The sequence below is a fragment of the Palaemon carinicauda genome, chromosome 22, assembly GCF_036898095.1.
Source record: "Palaemon carinicauda isolate YSFRI2023 chromosome 22, ASM3689809v2, whole genome shotgun sequence".
NCBI lineage: Eukaryota > Metazoa > Arthropoda > Malacostraca > Decapoda > Palaemonidae > Palaemon > Palaemon carinicauda.
In genome coordinates, this window is record NC_090746.1 from 49,732,096 (window position 1) to 49,747,095 (window position 15,000).

Genomic DNA, 15,000 nt, shown 5'->3' on the forward strand with positions numbered 1-15,000 from the left:
GTAATGGTATATATATATATATATATATATATATATATATATATGTGTGTGTGTGTGTGTGTGTGTGTGTGTGTGTATATATAAAACATTATAGTGGCATTGTATGGTTTATTGCCCTTATAGCTAAAGGGGGTCTTTTATTGCAGAATGTAATATCTTTAATTCATGCAATTAACTATTTAAACAGAAAACGTATAAAGAAGCGATTTTTTTTCTGTAATCATCCTTACATTGATTACAAGTATGAATTTTTAGCTGTGTTCATTGAAACGATATTTTTCTAGATTTTGAGGTTTCTAATTCTGTTTACTCTTGCCATTTTGATTACTGACACAAAACACCAGTTGTGCTCTGTTGAAGGGCAAAAGACAGCCGAATCTATAGCTGACCGCTGTAATCTCCCCTATATGATAAATGGCAAGTGTCTGGCTATACACACACACAAACGGAGACCGGACAATTTGCCGTAAACAAATTTGCCGTAGGACAATTGATTGCAAGACATTTTGCCGTAAGAAAAAATTCGGTACGGATATTTTGCCGCAAGGAAATCTCGCCGTAAAATGTATATGCTTTGTCATGTATAGATTAGAGAGAGAGAGAGAGAGAGAGAGAGAGAGAGAGAGAGAGAGAGAGAAAGAGAGTTTACGGTCTCCCTCCAAATAAGACTAAGTAATCTTACAATACGTTTTTTATAAAGGTTAAAGATTTAATCGAGTTATTTTCATTTCTGCAAGAATGTTTACAGAAAAGTGACAGATATTGGGCTTAAGGTTCGATATCAAAGTGATTGTCCTTTTAATACAAAAGTAAAGTGCCTTATGGCACTTGCATTCATACCGCCTTCAGACATCATCGATGCATTTATTGAGTTCGTTGATGACGATGACTTACCACAAGAACTAGTTGCATATTTTGAAACTCATTATATTGGGGGAGAGAGAGGGAGGGGACCTCGTGGATATAGAGTTTCTCCAACTTTTCCTATCGAACTTTGGAATTTTTATCAAAGAACCCTAGATCAGCTGGCTAATACCAACAATGGAGTAGAAGGGTTCCATAATGCGCTTCAAGCATCTGTGACCAATACGCATCCAAATTTATGGAAACTCATCAATGTATTAAAAATAGAAGAATATCTTTCTAAAAAGAAGAAAATCGATGCAGAAAGAGGTGAAAGAGCAGTCAAGAAACAACAAGAAAAATTTTATAAGCTCATACATGGTATTGTCAGAGGTTATGATCAAAATGCAAAACAACATTATTTACGAGCAATTGCTATGAACTTACCTGATTTTTAGCTTTGATTTTTTTTTTTAGAAAACATTTTAGATAAAGTGTGTGGTCTTCATTTTTTTTATCCTTTTCTTATATATAATTATTATCAAATGGATGCATGAATATCAATGAAAATTTATATATATATACTTGAAGATAACTATATGAATATAGTTACATTGATCTCTAAAAGAAATAAGCTAAAAATTAAAATATACATTTTACGGTGAAATGTCCTTGCGGCAAAATATTCATACGGCAAGTTTTCTTACGGCGAAAAGTCTTACAATCAATTGTCCTACGGCAAGTTTGTTTACGGCGAATTGTCCTAGCTCCCACACAAACACACACACACACACACACACACACATATATATATATATATATATATATATATATATATATATATATATATATATATATATATATATATATATGTGTGTATATATATACATATATATATATATATATATATATATATATATATATATATATATATATATATACATATATATATATATATATATATATATATTTGTCTTATTGTGGTGAGCAGCATTACCACGTATGACTACTCGGCCTCTCCCTGTCCCACTGGTAGGTGGAGAGGGAATAGTTATACCATGATGAGAGGGATTACTCCGAGAGGTACGCTCGGAAACAACAGTATCCTGTGGGAAGGGTTGAATCTGCGTGTGTGCATATCGATAGAAATATTTAGCCGTAATCTTTGACTGGTCGCGTACACTAGTCCATTAAGATTACTGTTGTTGCTTAATATTATTTTGCCTGGAATGTATAGCTGCAGCTGAACGTAGTATTTTGATATGTACATAGTTTTTCTTACTCTAGATGCAATTGATATGCAGTATCTGTCAATAACTTGGTCCCTTTCTCATCGGTATTAAGATCATAAGGGAGTTATGTTTTGATATCCTCACTCGTGGGAGCATCACGAGGACAAATTTAGTATCATCGTCGATATATATATATATATATATATATATATATATATATATATATATATATATATATATATGTTTGAGTATGTAATGGTTCCATGATGTCACCAATAAACGACTGCAATCAAGTCTTTACACTAACATTTATGGCATGTGTCAGCCATCGAAACATAAATATATATATATATATATATATATATATATATATATATATATATATATATATATATATATATATATACATATATATATGTATATATATATATATATATATATATATATATATACGCATGAAACTATAAACCATGACACATTGTATACGAAGGAAATCCTATTGGAAATGTAATTTGCACTGACAATCCTACAATATTTGACATAGGACCATCTCAAAAAAAAAACTTTTATCATTTCCTATGTTTTCATGTTCATAAAAAACTAAAAAAAATTATTGTTGTTTTTTTTCTGGTTTCTTATCAGGTTTAATCTAGATAAAAAATATTGGATTGCCCGTCCCAACGACCCCTTGGAATAAAAGTGGAATACTACACGGATGTGTTTATTGTTGTTGTTTTACGAGCAATCTGTAAAGTGAAGGTTAGGACCACTTGGCGAACGGCTAATGCCGTCGCAAATTTGATGTCAAGTGACATCGCCTGATTAACCTGTTGAATTTTTCCTCATAAGGAAGGGAGTTTACCACCTATTTCGGAAATAACCTTTATTAAGGATGTAAGGTGTAAAGGGTTCAGCTTTATTAAGGGTGTAAGGTGTAAAGGTCATTGAACCCAGCCATTGTGGTTTAAGGGTAAACTCGTGGTTTTCTTCAGGGTGCCTTTCGACTGTTACCTTCTCTTTAAAATGGATTTTTCCCTTTGTAATGCGTGTCATTTTTATGGTCTTAATTAGAATAAAGTGCTTTAGAGGCATACAATTGTATTATAAATATTAAGAGACTTGGTTGCGCATTAACAATGACAGTGAAAACACAAAAGTGTTTTATTTTATAATTCAAGGTTTTATTCATGTCAAAGTTATTCATTTTACTTTGTATTGTTAACCACGAGATTATTCAAGATGGCTTGACCTCTTATATGTCATTACCAGAGTATACACAAATTTATTAATTATGTAAAGATATTCAATATTAGTTGTAAGATTATACGCAACCTTTTCTTGTTCCGTAGATCATAATGCTGTAGAGCTATGTATTTGTAGAAGTAATAATACGTAATTTCTCTTCTCTCCCCCCCCCCCCCCCACCTTCAATTTGTTCCTCCTACCTCATGTTTCCTATGATTTGTTATTATTATTATTATTATTATTATTATTATTATTATTATTATTATTATTATTATTATTATTGGGTGATTTTTCTCGATATTGAATATTATTTTTATAAATATGTATTTTCATTTATATTGATTGAAATAATTTATTCTACTATTATCCTTATTTCTGGTACGTGAATTATTCTTTCGTTCGTACTTTTTCTTTCGTATTTCTATTTTTGGTTCCTTACGTTGTTTTAAAACCTGGCTTATTTGGTATTCCACTCCATTTTTGCCTCTCCCTACCTCCCCCCTCCCTCATCTATCTGTACCAACTGCCTCCCACCTCCGAACCCTTGTAGTGCTGACGGCAACTTCGAGGTGACCTTGTCGACGAAGGCGACGCTGGCTTGGAATGGCTTGGTCGAGTGGAAGCCTCCCGCCATTTACAAGTCCTCCTGCGAAATCGATGTCGAGTACTTTCCCTTCGACGAACAGACCTGCGTCATGAAGTTCGGGTCTTGGACCTACGATGGTTTTCAGGTAGGTGGTGGCAGTATTTAGTTCATGCTTGTGACCTCCCCCCTTCCCCTTGCTCCTTTTAGCGACGGCTGTTATTGGTTCGTGTCATTCTGAGCTATTAAAATCTCACGTACTTAGTGAAGCTGATTGATCCTAGTTTTTTTTCTTTTTTAAGCGGAAAAGGTCTTGCATATTTAGTAAAGCTCACTGTTCTTATTTTTTTATGCTGGAAAGGTCTTACATGATGAGTGAAGCTGATTAGCCCTAGTGGTTTTATGTGGGGAGGGTCTTACATGATGAGTGAAGCTGATTAGCCCTAGTTGTTTTATGTGGGGAAGGTCTTACATGATGAGTGAAGCTGATTAGCCCTAGTGGTTTTATGTGGGGAGGGTCTTACACTATGAGTGAAGCTGATTAGCCCTAGTTGTTTTATGTGGGAAAGGTCTTACATGGTGAGTGAAGCTGATTAGCCCTAGTTGTATTATGTGGAAAAGGTCTTACATGATGAGATAAGCTGATTAGCCCTAGTTGTTTTATGTGGGAAAGGTCTTACACGATGAGTGAAGCTGATTAGTCCTAGTTGTTTTATGTGGAAAAGATCTCACATGATGAGTGAAGCTGATTAGCCCTAGTTGTATTATGTGGGAAAAATCTTACACGATGAGTGAAGCTGATTAGTCCTAGTTGTTTTATGTGGGGAAGGTCTTACATGATGAGTGAAACTGATTAGCCCTAGTTGTATTATGTGGGAAAGGTCTTACATGGTGAGTGAAGCTGATTAGCCCTAGTTGTATTACGTGGGAAAGGTCTTACACGATGAGTGAAGCTGATTAGTCCTAGTTGTTTTATGTGGGGAAGGTCTTACATGATGAGTGAAGCTGATTAGCCCTAGTTGTTTTATGTGGGAAAGGTCTTACACGATGAGTGAAGCTGATTAGCCCTAGTTGTTTTATGTGGAAAAGATCTTACATGGTGAGTGAAGCTGATTAGCCCTAGTTGTATTATGTGGGAAAGGTCTTACACGATGAGTGAAGCTGATTAGTCCTAGTTGTTTTATGTGGGGAAGGTCTTACATGATGAGTGAAGCTGATTAGCCCTAGTTGTATTATGTGGGAAAGGTCTTACACGATGAGTGAAGCTGATTAGTCCTAGTTGTTTTATGTGGGGAAGGTCTTACATGATGAGTGAAGCTGATTAGCCCTAGTTGTTTTATGTGGGAAAGGTCTTACACGATGAGTGAAGCTGATTAGTCCTAGTTGTTTTATGTGGAAAAGATCTCACATGATGAGTGAAGCTGATTAGCCCTAGTTGTATTATGTGGGAAAAATCTTACACGATGAGTGAAGCTGATTAGTCCTAGTTGTTTTATGTGGGGAAGGTCTTACATGATGAGTGAAACTGATTAGCCCTAGTTGTATTATGTGGGAAAGGTCTTACATGGTGAGTGAAGCTGATTAGCCCTAGTTGTATTACGTGGGAAAGGTCTTACACGATGAGTGAAGCTGATTAGTCCTAGTTGTTTTATGTGGGGAAGGTCTTACATGATGAGTGAAGCTGATTAGCCCTAGTTGTTTTATGTGGGAAAGGTCTTACACGATGAGTGAAGCTGATTAGTCCTAGTTGTTTTATGTGGAAAAGATCTCACATGATGAGTGAAGCTGATTAGCCCTAGTTGTATTATGTAGGAAAGGTCTTACACGATGAGTGAAGATGATTAGTCCTAGTTGTTTTATGTGGAAAAGATCTCACATGATGAGTGAAGCTGATTAGCCCTAGTTGTATTATGTGGGAAAGGTCTTACACGATGAGTGAAGCTGATTAGTCCTAGTTGTTTTATGTGGAAAAGATCTTACATGGTGAGTGAAGCTGATTAGCCCTAGTTTTATTATGTGGGATAGGTCTTATACGATGAGTGAAGCTGATTAGTCCTAGTTGTATTATGTGGAAAAGATCTTACATGGTGAGTGAAGCTGATTAGCCCTAGTTGTATTATGTGGGGAAGGTCTTACATGATGAGTGAAGCTGATTAGCCCTAGTTGTATTATGTGGGAAAGGTCTTACACGATGAGTGAAGCTGATTAGTCCTAGTTGTTTTATGTGAGGAAGGTCTTACATGATGAGTGAAGCTGATTAGCCCTAGTTGTATTATGTGGGAAAGGTCTTACACGATGAGTGAAGCTGATTAGTCCTAGTTGTTTTATGTGGGGAAGGTCATACATGATGAGTGAAGCTGATTGGCCCTAGTTGTATTATGTGGGAAAGGTCTTACACGATGAGTGAAGCTGATTAGTCCTAGCTGTTGTCTGTGGGGAAGGTCTTACATGATGAGTGAAGCTGATTAGCCCTAGTTGTTTATGTGGGAAAGATCTTACATGATGAGTGAAGCTGATTAGCCCTAGTTGTTTTATGTGGAAAAGATCTTACATGGTGAGTGAAGCTGATTAGCCCTAGTTGTTTTATGTGGGAAAGGTCTTACACGATAAGTGAAGCTGATTAGTCCTAGTTGTTTTATGTGGGGAAGGTCTTACACGGTGAGTGAAGCTGATTAACCCTAGTTGTTTTATGTGGGAAAGGTCTTACATGATGAGTGAAGTGGATTAGCCCTTGATGTTTTATATGAAAAATGACTCACATGATGAGTGAAGCTGATTAGCCCTAGTTGTTATATGTGGGGAAGGTCTTGCACGATGAGTGAAAATTATTAGCCCTAGTTGTTTTATGTGGAGAAGGTTTTACACGATGAGTGAAGATGATTAGCCCTAGTTGTTTTATGTGGAAAAGATCTTACATGGTGAGTGAAGCTGATTAGCGCTAGTTGTTTTATGTGGGGAAGGTCTTACATGATGAGTGAAGCTGATTAACCCTAGTTGTTTTATGTGGAGAAGGTCTTAAATGATGAGTGAAGCTGATTAGCCCTTGTTGTTTTATATGGGAAATGCCTTACATAATGAGTGAAGCTGATTACCCCTAGTTGTTTTATGTGGGAAAGGTCTTACATGGTGAGTGAAGCTAATTAGCCCTTGATGTTTTATGTGGGGAAGGTTTTACACGATGAGTGAAGCTGATTAGCCCTAGATGTTTTATGTGGGGAAGGTCTTACACGATGAGTGAAGATGATTAGCCCTAGTTGTTTTATGTGGGGAAGGTCTTACACGATGAGTGAAGATGATTAGCCCTAGTGGTTTAATGTGGGGAAAGTCTTACATGATGAGTGAAGATGATTAGCCCTAGTTGTTTTATGTGGGGAAGGTCTTACACGATGAGTGACGATGATTAGCCCTAGTTTTTTTTTATGTGGGGAAGGTCTTACACGATGAGTGAAGATGATTAGCCCTAGTTGTTTTATGTGGGGAAGGTCTTACACGATGAGTGAAGATGATTAGCCCCAGTTGTTTTATGTGGGGAAGGTCTTACACGATGAGTGAAGATGATTAGCCCCAGTGGTTTAATGTGGGGAAGGTCTTACACGATGAGTGAAGATGATTAGCCCTAGTTTTTTTATGTGAGAAAGGTCTTACACGATGAGTGAAGCTTGATTAGCTCTAGTTGTTTTATGTGGAAAAGGTCTTACACGATGAGTGAAGCTTGATTAGCCCTAGATGTTTTATGTGGAAAAGGTCTTACACGATGAGTGAAGCTGATTAGCCCTAGTTTTTTTATGTGGGGAAGGTCTTACATGATGAGTGAAGCTGATTGGCCCTAGTTGTATTATGTGGGAAAGGTCTTACACGATGAGTGAAGCTGATTAGTCCTAGCTGTTTTATGTGGGGAAGGTCTTACATGATGAGTGAAGCTGATTAGCCCTAGTTGTTTTATGTGGGAAAGATCTTACATGATGAGTGAAGCTGATTAGCCCTAGTTATTTTATGTGGAAAAGATCTTACATGGTGAGTGAAGCTGATTAGCCCTAGTTGTTTTATGTGGGAAAGGTCTTACACGATAAGTGAAGCTGATTAGTCCTAGTTGTTTTATGTGGGGAAGGTCTTACATGGTGAGTGAAGCTGATTAACCCTAGTTGTTTTATGTGGGAAAGGTCTTACATGATGAGTGAAACGGATTAGCCCTTGATGTTTTATGTGAAAAATGACTCACATGATGAGTGAAGCTGATTAGCCCTAGTTGTTATATGTGGGGAAGGTCTTGCACGATGAGTGAAGATGATTAGCCCTAGTTGTTTTATGTGGGGAAGGTTTTACACGATGAGTGAAGATGATTACCCCTAGTTGTTTTATGTGGAAAAGATCTTACATGGTGAGTGAAGCTGATTAGCCCTAGTTGTTTTATGTGGGGAAGGTCTTACATGATGAGTGAAGCTGATTAACCCTAGTTGTTTTATGTGGAAAAGGTCTTACATGATGAGTGAAGCGGATTAGCCCTAGTTGTTTTATGTGGAGAAGGTCTTAAATGATGAGTGAAGCTGATTAGCCCTTGTTGTTTTATATGGGAAATGCCTTACATAATGAGTGAAGCTGATTAGCCCTAGTTGTTTTATGTGGGAAAAGTCTTACATGATGAGTGAAGCTAATTAGCCCTTGATGTTTTATGTGGGGAAGGTTTTACACGATGAGTGAAGCTGATTAGCCCTAGATGTTTTATGTGGGGAAGGTCTTACACGATGAGTGAAGATGATTAGCCCTAGTTGTTTTATGTGGGGAAGGTCTTACACGATGAGTGAAGATGATTAGCCCTAGTGGTTTAATGTGGGGAAAGTCTTACACGATGAGTGAAGATGATTAGCCCTAGTTGTTTTACGTGGGGAAGGTCTTACACGATGAGTGACGATGATTAGCCCTAGTTTTTTTTTATGTGGGGAAGGTCTTACACGATGAGTGAAGATGATTAGCCCTAGTTGTTTTATGTGGGGAAGGTCTTACACGATGAGTGAAAATGATTAGCCCCAGTTGTTTTATGTGGGGAAGGTCTTACACGATGAGTGAAGATGATTAGTCCTAGTTGTATTATGTGGAAAAGATCTTACATGGTGAGTGAAGCTGATTAGCCCTAGTTGTATTATGTGGGGAAGGTCTTACATGATGAGTGAAGCTGATTAGCCCTAGTTGTATTATGTGGGAAAGGTCTTACACGATGAGTGAAGCTGATTAGTCCTAGTTGTTTTATGTGGGGAAGGTCTTACATGATGAGTGAAGCTGATTAGCCCTAGTTGTATTATGTGGGAAAGGTCTTACACGATGAGTGAAGCTGATTAGTCCTAGTTGTATTATGTGGAAAAGATCTTACATGGTGAGTGAAGCTGATTAGCCCTAGTTGTATTATGTGGGGAAGGTCTTACATGATGAGTGAAGCTGATTAGCCCTAGTTGTATTATGTGGGAAAGGTCTTACACGATGAGTGAAGCTGATTAGTCCTAGTTGTTTTATGTGGGGAAGGTCTTACATGATGAGTGAAGCTGATTAGCCCTAGTTGTATTATGTGGGAAAGGTCTTACACGATGAGTGAAGCTGATTAGTCCTAGTTGTTTTATGTGGGGAAGGTCATACATGATGAGTGAAGCTGATTGGCCCTAGTTGTATTATGTGGGAAAGGTCTTACACGATGAGTGAAGCTGATTAGTCCTAGCTGTTGTCTGTGGGGAAGGTCTTACATGATGAGTGAAGCTGATTAGCCCTAGTTGTTTATGTGGGAAAGATCTTACATGATGAGTGAAGCTGATTAGCCCTAGTTGTTTTATGTGGAAAAGATCTTACATGGTGAGTGAAGCTGATTAGCCCTAGTTGTTTTATGTGGGAAAGGTCTTACACGATAAGTGAAGCTGATTAGTCCTAGTTGTTTTATGTGGGGAAGGTCTTACATGGTGAGTGAAGCTGATTAACCCTAGTTGTTTTATGTGGGAAAGGTCTTACATGATGAGTGAAGTGGATTAGCCCTTGATGTTTTATATGAAAAATGACTCACATGATGAGTGAAGCTGATTAGCCCTAGTTGTTATATGTGGGGAAGGTCTTGCACGATGAGTGAAAATGATTAGCCCTAGTTGTTTTATGTGGGGAAGGTTTTACACGATGAGTGAAGATGATTAGCCCTAGTTGTTTTATGTGGAAAAGATCTTACATGGTGAGTGAAGCTGATTAGCGCTAGTTGTTTTATGTGGGGAAGGTCTTACATGATGAGTGAAGCTGATTAACCCTAGTTGTTTTATGTGGAGAAGGTCTTAAATGATGAGTGAAGCTGATTAGCCCTTGTTGTTTTATATGGGAAATGCCTTACATAATGAGTGAAGCTGATTACCCCTAGTTGTTTTATGTGGGAAAGGTCTTACATGGTGAGTGAAGCTAATTAGCCCTTGATGTTTTATGTGGGGAAGGTTTTACACGATGAGTGAAGCTGATTAGCCCTAGATGTTTTATGTGGGGAAGGTCTTACACGATGAGTGAAGATGATTAGCCCTAGTTGTTTTATGTGGGGAAGGTCTTACACGATGAGTGAAGATGATTAGCCCTAGTGGTTTAATGTGGGGAAAGTCTTACATGATGAGTGAAGATGATTAGCCCTAGTTGTTTTATGTGGGGAAGGTCTTACACGATGAGTGACGATGATTAGCCCTAGTTTTTTTTTATGTGGGGAAGGTCTTACACGATGAGTGAAGATGATTAGCCCTAGTTGTTTTATGTGGGGAAGGTCTTACACGATGAGTGAAGAGGATTAGCCCCAGTTGTTTTATGTGGGGAAGGTCTTACACGATGAGTGAAGATGATTAGCCCCAGTGGTTTAATGTGGGGAAGGTCTTACACGATGAGTGAAGATGATTAGCCCTAGTTTTTTTATGTGAGAAAGGTCTTACACGATGAGTGAAGCTTGATTAGCTCTAGTTGTTTTATGTGGAAAAGGTCTTACACGATGAGTGAAGCTTGATTAGCCCTAGATGTTTTATGTGGAAAAGGTCTTACACGATGAGTGAAGCTGATTAGCCCTAGTTTTTTTATGTGGGGAAGGTCTTACATGATGAGTGAAGCTGATTGGCCCTAGTTGTATTATGTGGGAAAGGTCTTACACGATGAGTGAAGCTGATTAGTCCTAGCTGTTTTATGTGGGGAAGGTCTTACATGATGAGTGAAGCTGATTAGCCCTAGTTGTTTTATGTGGGAAAGATCTTACATGATGAGTGAAGCTGATTAGCCCTAGTTATTTTATGTGGAAAAGATCTTACATGGTGAGTGAAGCTGATTAGCCCTAGTTGTTTTATGTGGGAAAGGTCTTACACGATAAGTGAAGCTGATTAGTCCTAGTTGTTTTATGTGGGGAAGGTCTTACATGGTGAGTGAAGCTGATTAACCCTAGTTGTTTTATGTGGGAAAGGTCTTACATGATGAGTGAAGCGGATTAGCCCTTGATGTTTTATGTGAAAAATGACTCACATGATGAGTGAAGCTGATTAGCCCTAGTTGTTATATGTGGGGAAGGTCTTGCACGATGAGTGAAGATGATTAGCCCTAGTTGTTTTATGTGGGGAAGGTTTTACACGATGAGTGAAGATGATTAGCCCTAGTTGTTTTATGTGGAAAAGATCTTACATGGTGAGTGAAGCTGATTAGCCCTAGTTGTTTTATGTGGGGAAGGTCTTACATGATGAGTGAAGCTGATTAACCCTAGTTGTTTTATGTGGAAAAGGTCTTACATGATGAGTGAAGCGGATTAGCCCTAGTTGTTTTATGTGGAGAAGGTCTTAAATGATGAGTGAAGCTGATTAGCCCTTGTTGTTTTATATGGGAAATGCCTTACATAATGAGTGAAGCTGATTAGCCCTAGTTGTTTTATGTGGGAAAAGTCTTACATGATGAGTGAAGCTAATTAGCCCTTGATGTTTTATGTGGGGAAGGTTTTACACGATGAGTGAAGCTGATTAGCCCTAGATGTTTTATGTGGGGAAGGTCTTACACGATGAGTGAAGATGATTAGCCCTAGTTGTTTTATGTGGGGAAGGTCTTACACGATGAGTGAAGATGATTAGCCCTAGTGGTTTAATGTGGGGAAAGTCTTACACGATGAGTGAAGATGATTAGCCCTAGTTGTTTTACGTGGGGAAGGTCTTACACGATGAGTGACGATGATTAGCCCTAGTTTTTTTTTATGTGGGGAAGGTCTTACACGATGAGTGAAGATGATTAGCCCTAGTTGTTTTATGTGAGGAAGGTCTTACACGATGAGTGAAAATGATTAGCCCCAGTTGTTTTATGTGGGGAAGGTCTTACACGATGAGTGAAGATGATTAGCCCCAGTGGTTTAATGTGGGGAAGGTCTTACACGATGAGTGAAGATGATTAGCCCTATTTTTTTTATGTGAGAAAGGTCTTACACGATGAGTGAAGCTTGATTAGCTCTAGTTGTTTTATGTGGAAAAGGTCTTACACGATGAGTGAAGCTTGATTAGCCCTAGTTGTTTTATGTGGAAAAGGTCTTACACGATGAGTGAAGCTGATTAGCCCTAGTTTTTTATATATGGGGAAGGTCTTACACGATGAGATAAGCTGATTAGCCCTAGTTGTTTTATGTGGGGAGGGTCTTACATGATGAGCGGAGATGATTAGCCCTAGTTGTTTTATGTGGGGAGGGTCTTACACGATGAGTGAAGCTGATTAGGCCTAGTGGTTTTATGTGGGGAAGGTCTTACATGATGAGTGAAGCTGATTAGCCCTAGTTGTTTTATGTGGGGAAGGTCTTACATGATGAGTGAAGCTGATTAGCCCTAGTGGTTTTATGTGGGGAAGGTCTTACACGATGAGTGAAGATGATTAGCCCCAGTGGTTTAATGTGGGGAAGGTCTTACACGATGAGTGAAGATGATTAGCCCTAGTTTTTTTATGTGAGAAAGGTCTTACACGATGAGTGAAGCTTGATTAGCTCTAGTTGTTTTATGTGGAAAAGGTCTTACACGATGAGTGAAGCTTGATTAGCCCTAGATGTTTTATGTGGAAAAGGTCTTACACGATGAGTGAAGCTGATTAGCCCTAGTTTTTTTATGTGGGGAAGGTCTTACATGATGAGTGAAGCTGATTGGCCCTAGTTGTATTATGTGGGAAAGGTCTTACACGATGAGTGAAGCTGATTAGTCCTAGCTGTTTTATGTGGGGAAGGTCTTACATGATGAGTGAAGCTGATTAGCCCTAGTTGTTTTATGTGGGAAAGATCTTACATGATGAGTGAAGCTGATTAGCCCTAGTTATTTTATGTGGAAAAGATCTTACATGGTGAGTGAAGCTGATTAGCCCTAGTTGTTTTATGTGGGAAAGGTCCTACACGATAAGTGAAGCTGATTAGTCCTAGTTGTTTTATGTGGGGAAGGTCTTACATGGTGAGTGAAGCTGATTAACCCTAGTTGTTTTATGTGGGAAAGGTCTTACATGATGAGTGAAGCGGATTAGCCCTTGATGTTTTATGTGAAAAATGACTCACATGATGAGTGAAGCTGATTAGCCCTAGTTGTTATATGTGGGGAAGGTCTTGCACGATGAGTGAAGATGATTAGCCCTAGTTGTTTTATGTGGGGAAGGTTTTACACGATGAGTGAAGATGATTAGCCCTAGTTGTTTTATGTGGAAAAGATCTTACATGGTGAGTGAAGCTGATTAGCCCTAGTTGTTTTATGTGGGGAAGGTCTTACATGATGAGTGAAGCTGATTAACCCTAGTTGTTTTATGTGGAAAAGGTCTTACATGATGAGTGAAGCGGATTAGCCCTAGTTGTTTTATGTGGAGAGGGTCTTAAATGATGAGTGAAGCTGATTAGCCCTTGTTGTTTTATATGGGAAATGCCTTACATAATGAGTGAAGCTGATTAGCCCTAGTTGTTTTATGTGGGAAAAGTCTTACATGATGAGTGAAGCTAATTAGCCCTTGATGTTTTATGTGGGGAAGGTTTTACACGATGAGTGAAGCTGATTAGCCCTAGATGTTTTATGTGGGGAAGGTCTTACACGATGAGTGAAGATGATTAGCCCTAGTTGTTTTATGTGGGGAAGGTCTTACACGATGAGTGAAGATGATTAGCCCTAGTGGTTTAATGTGGGGAAAGTCTTACACGATGAGTGAAGATGATTAGCCCTAGTTGTTTTACGTGGGGAAGGTCTTACACGATGAGTGACGATGATTAGCCCTAGTTTTTTTTTATGTGGGGAAGGTCTTACACGATGAGTGAAGATGATTAGCCCTAGTTGTTTTATGTGGGGAAGGTCTTACACGATGAGTGAAAATGATTAGCCCCAGTTGTTTTATGTGGGGAAGGTCTTACACGATGAGTGAAGATGATTAGCCCCAGTGGTTTAATGTGGGGAAGGTCTTACACGATGAGTGAAGATGATTAGCCCTATTTTTTTTATGTGAGAAAGGTCTTACACGATGAGTGAAGCTTGATTAGCTCTAGTTGTTTTATGTGGAAAAGGTCTTACACGATGAGTGAAGCTTGATTAGCCCTAGTTGTTTTATGTGGAAAAGGTCTTACACGATGAGTGAAGCTGATTAGCCCTAGTTTTTTATATATGGGGAAGGTCTTACACGATGAGATAAGCTGATTAGCCATAGTTGTTTTATGTGGGGAGGGTCTTACATGATGAGCGGAGATGATTAGCCCTAGTTGTTTTATGTGGGGAGGGTCTTACACGATGAGTGAAGCTGATTAGGCCTAGTGGTTTTATGTGGGGAAGGTCTTACATGATGAGTGAAGCTGATTAGCCCTAGTTGTTTTATGTGGGGAAGGTCTTACATGATGAGTGAAGCTGATTAGCCCTAGTGGTTTTATGTGGGGAGGGTCTTACACGATGAGTGAAGCTGATTGGTCCTATTTTTAAGCGGGAACGGGCTTACATAATGAGTGAAGCTGATTGGTACTGGTATTATTATTATCTTTATTATTATTATTATTATTATTATTATTATTATTATTATTTTTATCATTATTATTATTATTATTATTATTATTATTATTATTATTATTATTATTATTATTATTATTATTATTAT

General features: G+C 38.2%; 1 protein-coding gene across 1 annotated transcript in view; it reads left to right on the forward strand.

Moving 5' to 3' along the window:
- The window catches only part of LOC137616434 (acetylcholine receptor subunit alpha-like 1), a 910,421-nt gene that overhangs the window by 686,734 nt on the left and 208,687 nt on the right, over positions 1-15,000 (forward strand). The window contains exon 4 of the mRNA XM_068346182.1: positions 3,871-4,051. Coding sequence (XP_068202283.1) covers positions 3,871-4,051 — 181 coding nt within the window. The remainder of the gene's footprint in view (positions 1-3,870; positions 4,052-15,000) is intronic.